The sequence below is a fragment of the Canis aureus genome, chromosome 19 (genome assembly GCF_053574225.1).
Source record: "Canis aureus isolate CA01 chromosome 19, VMU_Caureus_v.1.0, whole genome shotgun sequence".
Taxonomy (NCBI): Eukaryota; Metazoa; Chordata; class Mammalia; order Carnivora; family Canidae; genus Canis; species Canis aureus.
This window is the reverse complement of record NC_135629.1, coordinates 1,700,544-1,721,141: the sequence shown is the minus strand read 5'-3', so window position 1 is coordinate 1,721,141 and position 20,598 is coordinate 1,700,544. Positions and strand designations below refer to the sequence as shown.

General features: G+C 52.4%; 1 protein-coding gene across 2 annotated transcripts in view; it reads left to right on the top strand.

The window, feature by feature from the left end:
* The window catches only part of UROC1 (urocanate hydratase 1), a 40,825-nt gene extending 21,667 nt beyond the window's left edge, over positions 1 to 19,158 (top strand). For both annotated transcript variants that reach the window (XM_077857571.1, XM_077857570.1), the window contains 7 exons: positions 838 to 959; positions 2,274 to 2,344; positions 5,465 to 5,563; positions 7,273 to 7,372; positions 10,261 to 10,342; positions 16,300 to 16,399; positions 17,446 to 19,158. In XM_077857571.1, the coding sequence (XP_077713697.1) occupies positions 838 to 959; positions 2,274 to 2,344; positions 5,465 to 5,563; positions 7,273 to 7,372; positions 10,261 to 10,342; positions 16,300 to 16,399; positions 17,446 to 17,586 (715 nt within the window). In that variant the 3' untranslated portion in view covers positions 17,587 to 19,158. The remainder of the gene's footprint in view (positions 1 to 837; positions 960 to 2,273; positions 2,345 to 5,464; positions 5,564 to 7,272; positions 7,373 to 10,260; positions 10,343 to 16,299; positions 16,400 to 17,445) is intronic.
* Positions 19,159 to 20,598: the final 1,440 nt, after the last annotated feature.

The following is a 20,598-nucleotide window of genomic DNA, read 5'->3' as shown; positions in this document are numbered from 1 at the left end:
GAGGCAGGGGGCATGGGGAGGAGCAAGTCAGCTGTGTCCTTGGTTCACCTCAGGTGAGGAGGTGGAGGCTCAGGGGGCTACCGGGCAAGGGGTCCCTCCCCCCGCACCGGGGGCTGGTGAAGGCAGGACCTGAGGCCACCCAGGAGCATCATTTCACCCAAGGCAAACCTGGCCGAGTCCCCACATTGTCTGTTTCTCCCAACTACTTTGTTTTAGTTCACAGACTTTCAGGTTGTCTGTGTGACAGCACTAAAAGAGAAAGTGTGCCTGTGTCCCTGCCCCCTGTTCCCACGGAAAGAGGGGGTGTAGATCTAAAAGGGAGGACGAGGACCAGAGGGAAGGGGAAACACTGAGGGGAGGGAGGGGGCTGTGGGGGAGGGGAGGAGGGGGAGGAGAGGAGAAGGAAGGGAGAGGGTGCTGGGGGGAGGAGAGGAGGAGGAAGGGGAGGGTGCTGGGGAGGGAGAGGAGGAGGAGAGGGAGGGGCTGTGGGGGAGAGGAGAAGGAAAGAGGCAGAGGTGGAGAGGGGAAGGTGGGGGCTTGTGGGGGAGAGGAGGAGGAGGGAGGGGCTTCCGGGGGGGGGGGGGTGTGAGAACTGGGTGGTGGCCTCTGCACCTGCTGTCCAGGTGGCGTCTCAGGGGCCACAGCCGGGACTCTGGATCCGACACTCTGTTCACTGTTGGTGCCCACAGGCCAGGCGCCCCCGCGCCCCCCGCAGCATACGACCTACAGGTTCTGGAGCATCTGTAGGCCTCCCCCCTCAGTTCGGGGTGACCCAGGCCCAGCCAGTGGGTGCGGCAGGCTAGGAGACCCGAGGCATGCGTCACTTTGTCCTTGCAGGGACATATTCTCCCTGGGATTTGGGCCTTTCCGCTGGGTCTGCACATCAGGGGACCCCCAGGACCTGGCAGTGACAGACCAGCTGGCCGCGTCTGTGCTGGAGGGGGTGGTCGCCGATGGAGGTGAGGCCGCGGGACAGAGGGGGGCCGGTCTCAGGGCCTGGGTCAGAGCTCCTGCAGTGGCTGGGGCTTCTCCATTGAGGCAGCTGGGCTCTGCTTCCCACAGGAGACCTGCACCCCGTGGTTCACCTCCCGCCCTTCCTGGGGGACATGACCTGCCAGTTATCTCTGCCTTTGTCATGGAGCCGAGGCAGCAAGAACCGCTGTCCTAGCTCCGACTCCCACTTCTCCGAAGCTTTTCCGGGTCCCGGGCACTTTGTCTCCACATCGCTGTGCAGGTCCTTCGGCCTTGGCTGCTGGTTTTCAGTCCCCACGGGCCGTTCCCCATCTGCCCACATCCAGGCTAGGTGGCCTGAAGGGTCCTGTTCCCCGGATTGAGGGCTGGAAATCCAGGGGAAGGGGAGCCGGTACCTGTGTGGGAGGAGCCAGGCAGGGTGCACCTGCTGGTAGCCGCGGGGCATATGCTCTCAGGGCTGCGGATTTCCAGCTGATTTCCAGCGAGGCTCCGAGGAGCAGCAGCAGAGTTTCCCCCAGGCAGGTAATCCCAAGAGCATAGACCCTCGTAAAAGATCGGAAAGTAATGACGCAGTGATGACTTATGAACATCGCCTTCATTTTTAATTTAAAAATTTAAAAAGTGTGAGTTTGTTTAACTGAAATTTTAATGATGTGTGTGTCAATGACTATGTCACACACTTCCTGAAGATTCAGGGCTGCTCTGGTGAGCTGGGGGGAGCAGCTCCAGAGCAACACAGCTACCACCTGACTCTGCGCGCCCTCCACACTTCAGCCAACTGGCCTGTCTTACTGGGATAGGCCAAGCTTCTTTCTGCCTCAGGGCTTTTGCTCTGAACACTGTTCCCGCAGATCTTTGTGTAGCTACTTCCTTCTTAGCATTTAGGATGTAGCTTGATCATTACCTCTGCAGGGAGGCCTTTGGTCCCCCTGACCTACCACCCTAGTGACTCCTTCACTACACTTTGAATTCCTTCATGGCCCATTGAAGTCTCTGTTCCAGTGCCCAGCACAGCAGCTGACATACAGTGAGGACTTAATAGATGTTTGAGGGATGGAGGTATCAGGCAGGGGGTTGCACACATCCGTGCATTAATTCGTGTGATGGTTTGCATCACTGGTTCTGGAAGTCAGACGGCCTGGGGTAGTGCTGGGGCTGGGGGCTTCCCGGCCCTGTGTCTGGGCTCCATGAGGATTGCAGAACAGGTGTCTGTGCTGAGCGGCTGCCAGAGGGAGGGCCTGGTTCTGAGCCCCACTGGATAGCAGCTCCCGATGCCTGGACACCCCCCTTTCTCCCTGCAGTGAACCCAGGCGTGAAGCTGCAGTATGCAGACAACATCCGCTGGATCCGGGAAGCCGCCAAGCACCGGCTGGTGAGGACTTGGCCTGGTGGGAAGCAGGGGCGGACCCTCAGCTGCCCTCTCTGAGGTGGGGTGCCGCTTGCCGTGCCCAGGCTGGTAGATGGGAGCCCCGAGATGGTGCCAGTGCACCTGTGAGACAGCTCCGGTGGCAGCCTCCTTGGCCTCCCAGGAAGCGGCAGCAGCATCTCACCCAGCAGGCCGCCAGACGAAGAAGCCCGGAGTCTTTCTAAAGGTGGCCTGGGGCCCTAGGGCACTGACCAGGGTCAGTTAGGGAGTCGCTCACCCAGTTACCCCACAAATAGCTCTCTCAAGTCAGGGCTCCTGGCTTCTTGGCTGTGTGACCTGGGGCAAGTGGCTCAGCCTCTCTGAGCCTCCCGTCTCATCTGTGCAGTGGAGATACTGGAGATGGTGGACACCTGAGCTGTGGGGGCGCGCATGCTTGGAACAGGCCCTCTGGGACAGTCTGTGCACGGGGCATCGCTGGGGTCAGGGTCGAGTAGAGGGCACGCTGCTGCCTCATGTCTGGGGGTGCACTCACAAGCACATAAACACGAATTGAGGCAGTGCCGGCTGGGGACTGCTTTCTACAGACCTGTCAGGAAGGTGTCACAGAGGAGCTGAGTTGTGAGTCTAGCTCCAGATGCTGGGGCATCGGGGAGGAGCGGCCACGTGACCGTCAGGGGAGGCAGAGGACCAGCCAAAGCGCAGGCCGCGAGGCGGCAGCCGGCTTGGTGCGCTGAGGACGAACGGAAAACGGGCAAGTGGCTCACAGGCCAGGCCTCGATGGCCAGACACTACCACCGTGTCCCTAGGGCCAGAGAGGGACACCCTTGAGCACTGCCCCGGGTCCTGGGCTTCTGCCCCCAGCCCCACCCCACCAAACTCCTCCTTGGCCAGGGGTTTGCACCCGTGTTTCAGCCACGAAGCCCCCATGCAACAGAGGGTCTGAGACACCTGCCTTGAACTTGGGGATCTAGGCCATGGGGAGGATGGGGCTGGAGTGGAAACGTGTGGGGCCCAGCCAGAGGCAGCCTGGAGGGGAGAAGAACCCAGCCCTGAGGGAAGGGCACCCGCAGAGCAGGAAGGGACTGGCGGGAGGCGGGGAGGACGGGGTGTGGGGAGCCCTCTGGACGCCGCTCCAAGGATACCTGGGCCGTCTTTCCTGAGTTTAGCTGACGTCCTGTGGAGGTTGTATTCTCCCCACTTACCTCACACTGCCCTTTGCCTCAGGAGCGATGGTGATGGCCGAGGGCTGCCCGTTATTGACATTCTAACTGGGCGCCTTGTAGGGTGTACTCGGCTGAGCTGGCCAGCCTGTGCCAGTTCCTCCTCAAGTTTCTTTTGTCTGGATCCAAGACGTCTGCGAGTCTCTGCGGTGCTGATTTATACTGTCATCCTTCCCACAGGGCTTGTGGCCACTGGTGTGGGAGCAAGGCCAGTAGTTAGCAAGCGTGAGGGCGGAGGAAGCAGCTCAGGTGGCCACGCTGGCCGGCGCCAGGGCCCCGGCTGGGCTCGATTTTCAGGCCCATGGTCGGGGTGTGCTGGCTCCACCACCGGCTCCTGAACCTTACACCCTATTCCGGGATGAGTGGCCAGGCAGCTCAGGGAAACCCCTACATCCTCTTTGGAGAATCCAGGGTTTCTCAGCCTTGGTGCTCCTGACGTTTGGGGCCAAATCATTTCTTTTTTCAATTGTGGCAAAACGTACATTACCATAACGTTTTGCATTTTACCCATTTTTAAGGTACAGCTCAGTGGCTTTAAGTACACTTACATTGCATGCACCCGTCACCACCATCTGTCTCCAGACGTTTTCACTTCCCCAAGCTGAAACTCTGTCCCATGAAACATGACCTCCCTCCCCGCCCCCTCCCCAGCTCCTGGCAGCCACCACTCCTCTAGGGACCTCATGCAGGGGGATCATGCAGGACTTGTCCTTCTGTGACCGGCTTCTTTCACTGAGCATGATGTCCTCAAGGTTCATCCACTCTGTAGCCTGTGTCAGAATTCCCTTCCTTTTCTTTTTTTTCAAAGATTTTATTTGTTTATTCATGAGAATACACAGAGAGAGAGAGAGAGAGAGAGAGAGAGAGAGAGAGAGGCAGAGACACAGGCAGAGGGAGAAGCAGGCTCCATGCAGGGAGCCCGACGTGGGACTCCATCCGGGGTCTCCAGGATCACGCCCTGGGCTGTAGGCGGCACTAAGCTACTGAGCCACAGGGGCTGCCCTCCCTTCCTTTGCAAGGCTGAGTAATATTCCACTGTCTGCATAGAACGTATCTCTTTTGCTTATCTGTTCATCCGTCAATGGACGCCTGAGGTGCTTCCACATTTTAGCTATTGTGAGTAATGCTGCTGTGAACCTGGGGGTGCAATACCTGTGCCAGGGCCTGGGGGCTGAATATGACCTTATCACGGGGGAATGTTGTGGGATGTTTGGCAGTACCACCCCCATGCTGGCAGCACTCAAACGTGTCTCCAGTTGTTGCCACATGTCATCCTGGTTGAGACCACTGTACCACACAAGGATTCCTGGGAGCGACCTGTCTTACCATCCTGAGGGGCTGCATCCTGGTGAGTGTGTCCACAGGTGCTCGGCTGTGCCACCTACCACCCATGTGGTCGTGCGCAGGTCACTCAGCCTCTGTGCCCCAGTTTTCTCATCCATAAAGTGGAACCCAGGATGAGGATTATTAGCACCTTCCTTACACATTCACTAATGGGTGAAGGTGCAGAGTACTTGTAGTTGTGCCAGGCACAATCCAAATTTGCATTAATTATAAAAATAATATTATTTTTATTGGAAGGACTGAAGCAGGGATATGAGGTAACATCCCTAGAGTCAGGATCTTGGAGCCTCCTCCTGGGGTTAACCCTGGAGGCGCTGCATCTCAGAGGGATGTCTGGGGGCCCAGACTGCATGTGGACATGCAGGGAGTTGGCGTGGCAGCCTAGTGGACTGGACATGAGGGCCCACCTCAGGCCCGCAGACCATAGAGCTACCATACACCTTGGGGTCCTCCAGGACCTCCCTAGAGGGGCCCATCTGGCTGCTGGTGGACCTGTTACCCAAGTCACCCATGGCATGTCCCTAGGCCATTGAGGTGCTTCTTCTCTACCTTTTCTCTGCAGGTGGTGGGGTCCCAGGCAAGGATATTGTACTCAGACCAAAAAGGCCGTGTGGCCATCGCTGTGGCCTTCAACCAAGCCATCGCTCGTGGGAAGATCAAGGTGACCAGTCCTGTGCTGCAGGCAGGAGGCCTCCTTGTAGGCTCCTTCTCATCTCTCCCTAAGGCCCCGTGCTCTGTGTTAGTGTCAGAGGAGGGGCAGGTAACTGGGGACCAGGAGTGATAAGGCCTGTTCTCAAACCCAGCCTCTGGTATGTTCCCTGCTGTGTGATCTTGGGCGAGTCAGATGCCCTCTCTGAGCCATCTTCTGTGACAAGAGAATAATATTAACCTCAAAGCCTAGGTATGAGGATCAAGCGAGTCATCAGTTCTTGAATTATCTTTTTTTAAAAATTATATTTTTATAAACCATGACAAACTTCCCTGGCTTTCTCCCACATTCCCCGCAGTCAGCCGGCCCACGTGGAGGACACAGAACTCTGGGCACACTGGTTTGGAGGGCACTCTTGCTTCTGTTCTGTAGGCCCATGCACAGAGTTCTTGCTGGTATCCCCATGTTTGGGAGTGGCAGTGTTAATGATCAGATGTGAAAGGGAAATCAGGTTGAATGAACGTGAAGCCTGTCCTGGTGGCTGGTTCTGGTGGCAGCAAGGACAGCAGCCCCCAGCCCATCTCAGGGAGCGCTGCCAGAGCACCCTGCTCCATGCGCTCCGGAGGATGGGCAGCCTGCCAGGACATCTCTCCAGGCACCCTCATATCCAGGTGTTAGGCCTGGTTGGCACAGAAAGCCATTCATTCTACCTGCTTGATTGAGCACCTCCTCCATGCCAGGTTTGTCCTGAGGTACTGGGGACCAGTGGCAGAGAGCAAAATAGACAGGATCTGGCCTCATCTACTCACTAGGGAAGGGAAACTGATGATGCAGGACAAAGGCATAAATTCAGAGGGAAATGAGATGGTGATGAACATAACAAGAAACTGAATGTGGGTGATGGGGTGGGGTGCTGGCTTAGAGATGTCAAGGAAGGGTGACATGGTGGGGGCAAGTGGTGACTTTGGATGGGTAGGGGTGAATAGGGTGGGGGTGAAGGGGTGGGAATGAGTGGTGACTTTAGATGGGGTAGGGTTGAGTGGTGACCTTAGATGAGGTGGTCAGAACAGACCTTCTGAGTTGCTGGTGAAGAACTGAGACTGAATACCTGGAAGATGCTAGAATGCCTGGGGGTTGGCAGTTCAGAGCACATGTGAAGAGCAAGCTTGGCCTGTTTGTTCAAGGAAAGGAGAAGAGAGCCTCCCATTCAAAGCAAGGGGAGTTTCCCTTCCAGCAAGGCACCTCTTCCTGCACAGGGAGCCCGGTGGACCTGTCCTTAGCCACGGCCCCACTCAGCCTTCACCAGGGCTGTCTGTCTGCCCCTTTTCTTAGAGCGCAGACGCAGGGGAAAGCCCAGACTCTAGCATACCGCATGCGGATCAGTCCCAGCCTGTCCACTCTCCAGCTCTAGGGCATTGGGCAAGTTTCTTCTCCTCACTGGACCTCACTTTCCTGTCCATGAAATAGGCATACCTCTCTGGATAGAGTTGTCGAGACTGCCCAGGGCACCAACGCAGGCATAGGGCACGGGTGGCCTTCACAGAGAAAGGACCCACCCTGTGAGATCTGTTAGTAGGGATAGGAAGCCATCAGAAACACCTATGCTTCCTCTTGTTGAAGAAGGTCTGTTTCCAGGAAGAGGGACCCAAAGGGCTCCCGGTGTGTGCCGGGAAGCTATGGTGGACACCATTGCTGACATCTCATAACCTTCCCTGCTGCAGGCACCAGTGGTCCTGAGCCGAGACCACCATGACGTGAGTGGCACAGACAGCCCCTTTAGGGAGACCTCCAACATTTATGATGGCTCTGCCTTCTGTGCAGGTGAGGAAGACAAAAAAGTCTAACAAAATTTTGTTAATGTTGGATTTGATTTTGTTTAAAAATCAATAGATTCATTTATTCAGTCATAAGGCTCCAAAAAAAAAAAAAAAATGTTCTGGCATCTGAGAGACTTGGCATTGGGTGACCAGCCCAGCACACAGGTGTTTCTGGGAACTGGGATTTCTGGTTTTAAATTGGGCTAGTGCCAGGCAAAATGGGACAGTTGGATGCCCTAGACTTGGGTGTGCACCTGATCCTGTCACTTGCTGGGCGGTCTTCAGCAAGGCATTTAAAGTCTGAGCCTCAATTTACTCATATGTAAAATGGAAATAATAGCACCTACTTCAGAGATGAAGAATGAAATGAATTAATATCCTGCAGGCAGCACTCAATGAAGATTATCTGCTATGGCTGCTGTTACTCTTCTGCTTCTAAACCCACTACAGTTATAACCATCACAGAGGCTGCTGGATTCTAGTCCTGGCATAGCTTGCTCATTCCCAGCACTTGGGGGCTCCTTCCATCATGGATGGGATCCCAAGGAAAAGAGGGGGACCATCAGGAACCCCATTTGTATCATTTTTTCAAGGAGTTGATATATTTCATATAAGTTATCAAATTTATAGGTATAAAGTTGTATACCTTTATCTTTTTAATGTCTATGGGGTCAGTTGTGATGTCTCCTCTGTCATTCCTGATATTGGTCATTTGTGTCTTCTTTCCTCTTGATGAGTCTGGCTAGAAATTTATCAACTGTATTGATCTTCCCCCAGAAAGAAGTTTCTAGTCTCATTCATTTTTTTCTATTGCTATTCTGCTTCCAAATTCATTGATTTCTGCTCTAATCTTCCTTCTACTGGCTTTGGGTTTAACTTGCTCTTCTTTCTCTGGCTTCATAAAACAGAAGCTGAGGTTACTGATTTGAAATCTTTTTTTTTTTTTTGACATAAGTATTTAATGCTCTGAATTTTTTAGCTGCTTTAGCTGCATCCTGCAAATTTTTATATATTTTCATTTTCTTTCAGTTCAAAATATTTGTTAATTTCCCATAAGACTTCCTCTTGGATTCATTGGTTACTTGGAGGTATCTTTTTTAATCAATTAATTTAAACTTTTTTTTTTTAGAAAAAGAGGTGTGTGTGTGTGGGGAGGGGCAGAGGGGTAGAGAGAGAAAGAGAGAGAGAGAGAGAGAGAGAGAGAGAGAGAGAATCTTAAGCAGGCTTCACTCTCATCATGGAGCTCAAAACAGGGCTCAATCTCATTAACCTGAGATCATGACCTAAGCTGAAATCAAGAGTAGGACATTTAACTGAGCCACCCAGCCACCCCTAGAAGTATCTTTTTAAATTTCTATGTTTCAGGAGATTTTTCAAATACTTTCTTACTGACTTCAGGTTTAATTCCATTATGGTCTGAGAACTTACTTTATATTTGTCTCTTCTTTTAAATTCGTTCAGGGTTGTTTTGTGCCCAGAATATGGTCTATCTTGGTGCATTTGAGAAGAACATATGTTCTGCTGTTATTTGGTGGGTTCTACAGATATCAGTTAGGTCAGGTTGGTTGATAATGCTGTTCTGGTCATCTGGATCCTTACTGATTTTCTGCTTAATTATTCTGCAAATTAGAGAGAGTGGTGAAATCTCCTGTGTTTGCTGATTTGTCTGTCTCTCCTTTCAGGAGTTACCTATCTTTGCTCCAAGTATTTTAAACCTCTGCTGTTAGGGGCGCCTGGGTGCCTCAGAAGTTGAGCATCTGCCTTTGGCTCAGGTCATGATCCCAGGGTCCTGGGATTGAGTCCTGCATTGGACTCCCCACAGGGAGCCTGCTTCCCCCTCTGCCTGTGTCTCTGCCTCTGTGTGTGTGTCTCTCTCATGAATAAATAAATAAAATCTTTAAAAACCAATCAATCAATCCCTGCAGTTAGGTGCATGCTCATTTTGGTTTCTGATGTCTTCTTGGAGAACTGACATCTTTATCATTATGTAATGTTCCTCTCTGTCCCTAGTTATATTCCTTGCTCCAACTCCCTGATATTAATATAGTTTATATTCATATCTATGGCCACTTTAACAAGGTACTGCAAACTCAATGGCTTAAAACAACACAAATGTATTCTCTCACAGCTCTGAAGGTCAGAAGCCTAAAATCAGATTCAGTGAGGTAAAGCCAAGACATGGTCGGGCGTGACATCTCAGGAGGCCCGAGGGGAGAATGTTTCCTGGTCTTTATCAGGTTCTAGAGATGCATTTCTCCCATTTCGCTGCCCAGCATAAGGAGGAGAGTGGTCGTAGGATTGTCTCTGATCTTCTCTGGGAGTACCTGCTTGGGTTTTTGGAGGAAGAGCTTGCTAGGACACACACACCCCCTTTTATCTATGTCCCAGGGGCCTCAAGGTTTCAGGCAAGCTTATGCTTGTCCTTTAGCAATTTGTTAGACACACATGTAAGGTGACGAGCTTGGGTTCTGTTTCCCTGTGCAAGGGCCTGTATCTCCCCAGATCGGAATTACTTAGTTGCTGTGGAGCCTCAGTTCTCTGATTGGGTCAAGGACAGTCATTAATTTGTAGTTTGTCCTCCACCCTTATTGGTTTTGCTTTGTTTTAAAGGTCAAAGTGCCTCTCTTTGGCTCTCTGTATCCATGAGCTAAAATCAGTACCACCACCCCTTTAATTCTTCCATGCTTTCTGCTTCGGGAGCACTTTGGCATTCAGTGCCAGAGTGTAACTATACGGAAGGACTCAGGTACTTGTCACTCCTCCGGCTTTGCTTAGCTCTGCAAACATAAGCTATTGCTGTTTCGAGAGTCTGTCCTTTGTTCCCTATCTCACCTTCAGGCCCCCAGCCCGCCTCATTCATGGAGTGATGGGTGGTGGCCTCTGTTTCCACAGACATGGCTGTGCAGAACTTCGTGGGAGATGCCTTTCGAGGTGCCACCTGGGTCGCTCTTCATAATGGCGGGGGTGTCGGCTGGTAAGGTTTTTGGAGAACTGGGTGCTGTGGGTGTGGGCTGGTGTAGAGGTCTTGGGAATTCCCTCGTGATCCTGGGCCCTGCCTCCCCTGAGCTCCCTCTGCTAATGGCTTTGCTGTGATGTTCCTCGTGTGAGCTGGAAATCACAGGACATGGCCCAGCCACTCTACCTTTCAGGGCCTCACCTGTCACGTGGGACACAAAGGCTGTAAGAACCGTACCTATGCTTATCATCTCAGTTTTCCCTTTGCTTTCACAGATGTTTTCCCAGGAATTCTCAGTGCCATCTTGGGCCAGGGCAGCTGGGCTGGGAGGCGGGAGACCTGGATTCTGGGCTCTCCTGGGGCCCTGGCTTACGGGTCTGCCCTGGCAGGCCTGTTTCTAGTCTGTGCCATGAAGAAATTGGGGTTTGTGGGAGGCTGATAGTTGCCATTCCAATGTGAAGGCAACTATCTGCTATAATTCTGCACCCCTAATTCTAACACGTGGGGGCCTTCCCACACCACCAGGCAATTCTCTGACACAGTCAACTCTATTCTTACACTATCTGCTCAGAGATGGCACCAGATGCCACAGGGTAAGGGCCTGGTCCCACAAGGATGACACCATTTCAGGTGCCAGTTGCAAGTCTAGGTTGTCACCTGTGCATCTGACCGACTGGCTACAAATCAATAGCTTCCCTGGGATCCATTAATTTGCTCAAGCAGCTCACAGAACTCAGGAAACCACTACCCTCACTAGATTACCACTTTATTACAAAGGATAGCAAAGGGTACAAGTCAACAGCCTGATGAAGAGATACATAGGGAGAGACCCCAAACAAAGCATCCTCCGTCCTTGCAGAGTTTGGGGCCTGGCACAGTGGCACGTGGAACTGGTTCCCCAACCTAGACCTTCTCCAAACCTGTCCTTTTAGGTATTCATGGAGGCTTCATTATTTAGGCATGACTGACTAGATTATTGACCCCTGGAATCAACCTCCAGCCCCTCTCCCTCCCTGGAGGCCTGGGAGTGGGACTGAGCATGCCAATCCTGTAATGATAAGGTTGGCTCTGCTGGAAACTAGTACCCACCCCCCACTCCTCAGAGGCCCTCCGAGAGTCACCTCGTTAACATAACAAAGGATGCTTTATTTTATTTATTTATTTATTTATTTTTACGAAGGACACTTTAACCGCTCTCAATGCTGACAAAATTCCAAGTGCTTTAGGAGCTCTGTGCCAGAAATGGAACGAAGACCAAATATTTCTTATTCTAAATCACAATTATCACGTCCACAAATAATAAATGACTAATATTTATCATATACAGGCGATGTGGCAAGCATTCGCTAAAATTTTTGAATCTACTCTCTCACCTAATCTTAGAAGAAAATACATTTTACAGATGAGGAAACTGAGGCACCAGGAGGTTAATGAGCTGCAGCCGACCGACCGAGGCCTGGCCTCTCCTCAGACCTTGGGAAGCTGTCAGGTCTGGGCTCTCGCCAAGGTGGACTGCTAGCCGTGGGGGCAGCAGGGGGTGCTGTGGCTCTGGGGAGGAGGGCAGCTCCTGGCAGGCTCGGAACTGACCTCTGAGCCCGTTCTGGCGAGCGGAGCCGGCCTTGCCCTCCAGGGCCAAGTCCCCAGCACTGGAGCTTCCCAGAGCATTGTGATGGATAGGCTTCGAGGCCAGAATTCCGAGCTGTAGCCCAGTCAGGCGGCTCTAATGAATGGAAAGTGTGACGGCAGTGCATGTTCTTTCCAATATGTGGGCTGGAGAAAACAGGACGGAGAGTGCCTGGTTGTGGGGTACCTGACATTTTGTCACTGGATTTGCTGAATTGGTGCTGGAGGTGAAGAGGATGAGGTTGGGTCACATGCCCAAGGCCACAGCTGGTGGCAGAGCCAGGATCTGAACCCAGATCTGTCATTCCCCAGGAGTCACCTGTCATTGCCCAGAGCCACAGAGGGCTGGAGGGGTGAGAGCAGAGCTGGCCTCAGAAAGCATCAGTGACATGAGGGCCTTGGGGCAGGACCCCCTGAATAAGGTGCTCCCAAGAGATGGAATGTTCCCCACCAATTCCCAAGTTGCTCCCACCCCCTGGCTCTCCCCAGGGTCTGCAGACAGGACTGCGGGAGGGCCACATGCTGGTGCCAACACCTGGATTCTGGCTGTCCCCGGGGGCTCTTTCAGAAAGTGCCTCAAATTCACCTTGGACTCCATCATGCTCACACACCCACATAATTTAATCTGTCCGATACTCCTGCAAGTCTGACTGCGAAATCAGCAGGGGAAAAAATTTCAGCCTCAACCGTTCTGGCTCCGGGAGGAAATATCTTTCAACTTGTCAGCTAATTTTTTTTCTTTGTTCTATACAAATCCATTTCTAAGTTATGAGCTCTGTCTGCTATTTCTTGGTTTGTATTTATTGAGAGAGAGCAGGAGCAGGGGAAAGAGAGACACACTCCTTGCTGAGCAGGGAGCCAGATACAGGACTTGATCCCAGGACCCTGAGATCATGACCTGAGCTGAAGGCAGTTGCTTACCAGACTGAACTACCCAGGTGCCCTTGCTCTCAGTTTTTACATCTATTGTCTCCCTGTTTTAGAGCGCTTACGTTTCCAAGACAGTCCGCATCGGGTGTGTGCTATCTTCCTCTTCCTCTATCTTCTTGGAGCCCCTCTTTCTGGTTGCTTGCTTTTTTTTTTTTTAATTTTTATTTATTTATGATAGTCACAGAGAGAGAGAGAGAGAGGCAGAGACACAGGCAGAGGGAGAAGCAGGCTCCATGCACCGGGAGCCCGATGTGGGATTCGATCCTGGGTCTCCAGGATCGCGCCCTGGGCCAAAGGCAGGCGCCAAACAGCTGCGCCACCCAGGGATCCCTGCTTTTTTTTTTTTTAATTGGAGTTCAATTTGCCAACATTTAGCATAACACCCAGTGCTCATCCCACCAAGTGTCCCACTCAGTGCCCATCACCCAGTCACCCCAACCCCCCGCCCACCTCCCCTTCCACTATCCCTTGTTCATTTCCCAGAGTTAGGTGTCACTCATGTTTTGTCACCCTCACTGATATTTTCACTCATTGGTTGCTTGCTTGAAGTCTGTCCTCATGCTGTCTGTCCAGTGGTCCTTGCTGTCTGCTTGTATTTAGAGAGGGCGCCCACACACAGTGTGTGCATGCACCTTTGGGCCATGGGCTGCAGAGCAGGAGAGGTCAGTGGTCAGTCTCTGGTTTTAGGCTGGCTGGTCTGCTCAGTAAATGCAGTTCCCGCCTCCTGTCCTTGTAGAGAGGGTGTGGCCAATTCTGTGAGCTATTGGAAGGGACAGGGCTTCACTGTTGGGTGTTGAGACTTCTCAGTCCATGTTTTCATGGTCCCTCTGTTACCCTCAGATGTTCCTTGTGACCTCACAGCAAGATACAGCCTAGGGAGTCCACATCTTTGAGGAATAAATACATATATTTGGTCTGCCATCCTTATCCTGATACCAACATTTTGTCCTCACTAAGCGATGTCTTAGAGAGCATCTCAAACTTGCATGTGCATGGGAACCCCTTGGAGAGCTTGTTAAAATGCAGAGTGTGACTGGTAGGTCTGGAGTGGGGCATAGATTTAGCGAATCTGGCTCCTGGTGATGCTGCTTCTGCTGGCCCAAGGATCACTCTAAGTATTCAGGGCTTGTGTTGCTCACTGCACTGTCTGTGCACATAAATCTCCTTGACCCTCCCCCACTCCCCAGTGCAGCAGGGGTGTGTAGTTTTGTGGCAAAATTGAGAGCATGGATTCTGAAGTCAATTTTTCTGCACAAATTTGTTGAGCTTCGTTTTTTATTGACAAAATGGTCATAATAACGCAACTGCTTTATAGGCTGGTGGTGAAGATTAAACAGTGAATGGCTAACGTATACAACGTTACATGCTTCTAGAGTTACATGCTAACTCATCTGACAGCCACAACAGTCCCCTGTAAGAAATAGATGCTATCTAGGTTTCAGAACAAGCTACTTTTGCAGGAGGACTGGGCTAAATGCATGTGCTAACCTGCCAAGAGCTACCTCTAGAGGACCCCGAGCAGTGCCTGGCAGTGGCATGCCTCCGATAAATGTTATCCTTTTTTTTTTTTTAAGATTTTATTTATTCATTCATGAAAGACAGAGAGACAGAGAGAGAGAGAGAGAGACAGGGAGAAGCAGACTCCAGGCAGGGACCCCGATGGGGGACTCAATCCCAGGACCCCGTGATCACACCCTGCGCCAAAGGCAGACGCTCAACTGCTGAGCCACCCAGGTGCCCCCTTAAATGTTGCTTTAGAAGACATACCTTCTCCTTCCCAAGTTAAGAAAAAACATAAAAACATGCTTCTAAACTTTATTTATCATATGCTTTTGACTTTTTCTTCCTTTAGTACATTTGGCATGAATTTTTCTTTATGTGACATAGGGCTCTACTTTTCTGGTTTTCTCAAGGGGACAGCTTGTTGTCCCAACTCCATTTGTGAGCAGCCCCATGTGCTCTGCTGATGGTGATGCTGCCTTTATCGTCTGTCACCTTGGGCTTCAGGCCCGAGGTGCCTCCATGGGTAGGGATGGCTGAGGTCACATGGAGCTGAGCGGCTTTGCTCTCTAGCAGTCTGGGCTTCAGGCCCCCAAAACAGAAGATGAAGTTCTAATCTCCAAAAGTCCTCTCTTGTTGAAGGACACACTGAAGTCCTTGCTTGGTGACACTGGCTGGCATCTGCTTTCCTCTCTGTCATCCAACATCAGCCCCTGACAGGTGACCAATGATGACCTTGGATCCACTCGGAGGCTGGTGGATGATGTGACAGGAGCCTGCTGGTTGGCACAGGGCTGCCCAGCTGTGGGCACACACGCTGAGGGCAGGGAAGGGCTCAGCTTCCACACCTGGAGTGGGGTGTACAGCTGGCTCCTGCGGCAGAGGGCTCCCCACCTTCTTGGTGGGAACTGGCTGAAATTGTCAGTAGAGCCCAAACCGGGCAGAGAAGCCCATAGGCCTGAAGGATTAGGGCTGAGGAAGCTAGGTGCACCTTTTGGGTGGAGGAAGGAGAAAGAGCAAATTTGCTGGGAGTTGGGACTGAAAGGCCAGATGCTATGTTCTCAGGAGTTCGCATTGGGCAGTAAAGTCCTGGCAAGTGCCGACCAGCGGGGAGAGCATTTCCTAAGTATGTAACACAAGGGGCTATGAGAGGTGTAGTGATGCTAACTGAGCAGGAACAGCAGCCAGGCCCAGTGTAGGCCTTGATTGTGACACCAGGGGTGAGGATGAGGAGCCAGGAGTGCCAGGAAGGAGAGGGCACTCTCAGCTGATGGCTGGAACTGCAGGGCAAATGTGAGAAGTTGGATGGCATTAGCACGCTTAACTAAGATCACACAACACCTTTTGAAGAAATGAATGAACACGTGGTTATATCATGTCTGTGAGGTGGGGTGATCCAAATGGTACTAAGGGAAATCTGTTCGTTAGAAAACAAATACTGAAAATAAAGGAACTCAGCCTTCAAATCAAGTTATCAGGACCCCAAAATACACCTAAAGCAAGCTGAAAGAAGAGGTAAAGAAAATAAAGAGGGTAAAGAGAAATCTGGGAGGATGACAGTTGAATTGAGCTGCACAAGAGCCCCCCCCCCCCCCCCCGCACCGAGGAAGCGTATCTTTATGGGATGCACTCAGAACCGCAGAGAAGGTCACCTATGGGAGGGGACATGGTAGAGGGTCCTGATGGTGAGTGTGGAGTGGATGGGGTAAAGCATGGAGGGGCAAGTGGGGAGTGCAGAGCCCAGTGAGTCCTGCATCCCCAGGCTGGGAGAGGGCCGACGGCTTCCTGGGCTGGAGGGGCCAGCCACACCGCCCTCCTGAGCCAATGCTTCCAATGGGTTTCCAAAATGTGTGTGCACTGCTGTGTGCTCCAGGCAGGGGCAAGCCTGGAGAGTGACCTGGAAATGTCTCTGCCTCTTGCAGGGGGGAGGTGATCAATGGAGGATTTGGCCTTGTGTTGGACGGGACCCAGGAGGCTGAGCAGAAGGCCAAAATGATGCTCAGCTGGGATGTATCCAATGGAGTAAGTCACACCCAGGCCTTTCCACTGGCCTTCGCTGCAGACCTGAGAGAGACTCTGCTTCCTTCTTGCCCAGAAAACAGTCCCACTGCTCCTGCTTACTGTTGTCTCCTCTCCAGCTGCTGCTGGATCTCTCCCTGCATTTTTGGGGGCTGTTGCTGGCTCTCTTTTGTGTCTTCCTGCCTCTGACCCTACTCCTCCAGGGCAGCCTCTGTCTGCATGGGGAGGGGGGCTTCTTTCCCAGTGAGAAGATGCTGATGCTGATGCTGAGCTCCTCCTTTTAAAGTGCTTTCTTTCTAGCCTCTCTGAAGTCAGTCAGGTCAGAGTGGGCAGCTCTGCAAGGCCAGGCAGCTGTCACCCTCTCTGGAGTGCACATGTGCGTGTGTCCCCGCGGGGGCCCACTCCTGCCTATGACCACTTCACAGGCCACGAGAAGGGGTGGGGGGCAGTGGTAATGGGGGGATGTGTGCTGGCAGATGGGAGGGTAAGGAGAGGGGTTCTGTATGCAGGAGCCCACACAGCTGGATGTTCGGTCAGGGGGTGAGCATAAGAGAGAGGGTAAGAGGTCCCTGGAGGGGCTAACTCCACAGGGGCGCCCAGCAAGGGGGTAGTCTTCACCCCAAGGGCTGCAAACCAGTGAGGGGAAGGAGGGAGAGGCAAGCATGGCAGCAGGGAGGCCGGGGAAGCCCTGAGGAAGGAGGTGGAGAGAAGGGGAGGACTGGAGAGAGATTCTAAGGCGGAGCTGAGATGGAGGCGGATTCCCTAAGGATGGTTCCCAGACACCTGGCCTGGGGCCCTGGCAAGGAGGCCAGCCAGGTCTTTCTTGGACATGGAGTAGGCTGGGTCAAGGGATGGCCGGTCTCAGATGGGAGAGGCGGCTACATAAGCGGTCCAGCCAGGAGAGGGGGGTCTGAGCTGGGGGGCGGGGAGATGCCAGGGCCCCACGCAGCACAAGGAGGGTCCCTGAAGCCAGTGAGGGCAGGGACTTGCAGCCCAGCAGCAGGGTGTTCAGACTGACCCCTGCCGGCCCTCTCCCCACCCTGCCACAGGTGGCTCGGCGCTGTTGGGCTGGGAACCAGAAGGCCTACGAGATCATCCGCCAGACGATGCAGGATGATGAGGGCCTGGTGGTGACCCTCCCGCATGAGGTGGCAGATGAGCGTGTGCTCTCACAGGCCCTGCGGCCCTGAGATCCTTGGATCCCTTGTCCCCCCTTCATCCCTATCCCCACCTCACAGCCACACCGCACCTGTCACTATACACCCTGGTCTCCTGGCTTCATGGTTTCATACATGAGCCCTCATCTGGCCTCACAACACCCTGGAGGGTGTGCCGCTACCATGGGCATTTTATTTTACAAACGAGCCAGCAGAGACCAGAAGAGATGGGACCGTTTGTCTGTGACCTCTGGGAACCCTGGAGAGGCAGCGAAAGTCTTATCCAGGCCCAAATCCTCCAGCCCACCACAGAGTTGACTCCAGGATCTTCTGGGGCGGGGGGGTGCATGCCCCAAATACTGGGCATCAATCAAGTCCCTTCAAAGCCCCTGCCATTCCTTCTCCCACCAGGGGAGCAGGGTTTCCTTTGGCCTGGTTTTTATCAACCACTCTGCCTCCTGTCTGCCTTCCAACCACACATACAGTTGCTTTTCGGTCTGCTGGCCTGTCTAGCTGTCACGTTCTTTCTGGACCTTGGTGCCTCCAGCTGTGAACCCAAGGAACATGGCTAAACCCTGGGCTCAGAGTGCCCAGGGAGGAAGACAGGGATTAGGAAATAAAGGATTAGGAAAGAAAGGAAAGAAGCCATGGAAGGTTCATGGGCAGGGTGGCCATGGATGGGGGTGGGGCTCTGCACTATAGACTCCATGGTACTTTGTGGGGGCGGGGTGGGGGGAGGAGAGAGGAGGGGCACCCCCATGGCTGGCACAGCAAGAAGCTCAAGAAAATGCAGCTCAGTCCCTTCAGAGGGAGTGCCTTCCGGACTCTGCTTGGGACCAGGTGTCCTGCAGGAGTCCTACTGGGCCTGAGGCTGCGTTCTCGCACCCCTCCCTCAGATCCCTGACTCTGGTACTGGCTGGATCCATAGCCCAGTCTCAGATGCAAAGCCCCAAGCTAAGGGAATTATGTGGTCATGCTTTTCCAGACCTTCCTTTTGGTAGACACCCTTCCCTTTTTAAGGATTCCCCTACTTTTAGGGCTTGACTTCTGGTTGCCTAATGTCCTAATCCTCTGGGGTGCTGCAGGCTTTGGGTGTGAGAGGCTTCCCCCCTGTGACCACCTAGCCCCTTGAGCTGAGACCAAGGCAGGAGAAGGATACAAGGTAGCAGTGGGTGGGGGTGTGAGAGAGTGGGGAGAAAGATCCCCAAAGAGAGCGCTACCCTCTGATGCCAGAGGAGCGTACCCTGGAGTGAGGACATTTGTCTTGCTTAGCTCACACAGTGGGACCCAGGCCAATCAGAACAAGCCCCTTTGGGGAGGGGACTTTTAGCTCCTCCCTCCAATCCAGGCAACCATGGCATCACCCTGCGATCTTAAGGGACCAGGCCTGGGAGATGGGGTTAGGAGGGGGCAGGGGCTGGGGGACTGCTTCCCTGTCCTTAGCAACCAGTGAGACATCCCCTTTCCTTTTTTTAAATCGAGGTATCGTTGACACACAATCTTACATTAGTTTCAGGCATACAACACAGTGATTGGACAAGACTTCCCCTTTCCTTTGTAATTAATTAGGCTTTAGAAATAAAAAGCCAAGACTCAAAACTTTGATTTATTAGTTTATGTTAATTTATTTAATGGAAAAGGATTATACGGGCCAAATGTTGCTTTCTGGAGTCCAGTGTGTGGGTGTGTTTCTTTTATAAAATAAGAATTTCTCTACAAATACCCACCATTTGCTTCAACGTGGATGGAACTGGAGGGTATTATGCTGAGTGAAATAAGTCAATCGGAGAAGGACAAACAGTGTATGTTCTCATTCATTTGGGGAATATAAATAATAGTGAAAGGGAATATAAGGGAAGGGAGAAGAAATGTGTGGGAAATATCAGAAAGGGAGACAGAACATAAAGACTCCTGAATCTGGGAAACGAACTAAGGGTGATGGAAGGGGAGGAGGGAGGGGGGTGGGGGTGAATGGGTGACTGGCACTGAGGGGGGCACTTGACGGGATGAGCACTGGGTGTTATTCTGTATGTATGTTGGCAAATTGAACACCAATAAAAAATAAATTTATTATTTAAAAAAAATAAAAATAAAAATTTCTCCTAAACTAGTAGGTGGATGTGGGGGCCTGGCAATCCTTAGCTTTTTCCTAATCCTGCCTGCCAGGACCTTGGAGATCATGGCCTCTCTGAACCTCAGTTTTCTTTTTTTTAAAAGATGTTATTTATTCATTCAAGAGAGTCACAGAGAGAGGCAGAGACACAGGCAGAGGGAGAAGCAGGCTCGCTCTGGGAAGCCTGATGCGGGACTCGATCCCAGGACCTGATCACGACCTGAGCCAAAGGCGACGCTTAACCGCTGAGCCACCCAGGTGCCCCCAAACCTCAGTTTTCTATGCTATATAACAGAGTGTAACACTTGCATCTCAGCAAAGGACTGTGGTTCTGCTTTATTCTTACCCAGGTTATAAAAAGCAGCCAAGTGAAGGGATGAATCTCCTGCCCCTCTTCTCCTCCCTTCCCACCCCACCTACTGATGTTGAGGCCTGCTCCCTCCCCTGTAAACATCCAGAGCCAAGCAGGGAGTCAGATTGAGTGGCCCTACCACATGTGCGGGCTGTCCAGGCCAGGAGACAACCCCCCCACCCCCGCCCCATGACCTCACTGTGCAAAGCAGGGCACCTTTGACTACACATCTCCCTTTCATTAATTACTGGCATTAACTCAGCCCCTGGAGCTCACTGACAAATGACCACCTTAACAGAGAATTGAGAAAGAGATTGGGGGATGGGTGTCTAAGGAGCCATGCCCCCCCCCCCACACCTGCAAAGAGGAGACCAATCTAGCTGGGGTCTGTGTCTTCAACCACTCCGCACTGTTTATGTCCTCCCTAGTGGCCACTTTCTTGTGCCCCGATTTTGTCTGGGCAGTAGTATATGCATTAAAACATAGTTGATTTTCAAAGCTGCTTTGTGATTAGGAGTGACCACTGGCCCTGTCCTGGTCATGAGATGAGGCTGGAAGTCTCAGGACTTCTGAGAAAGCG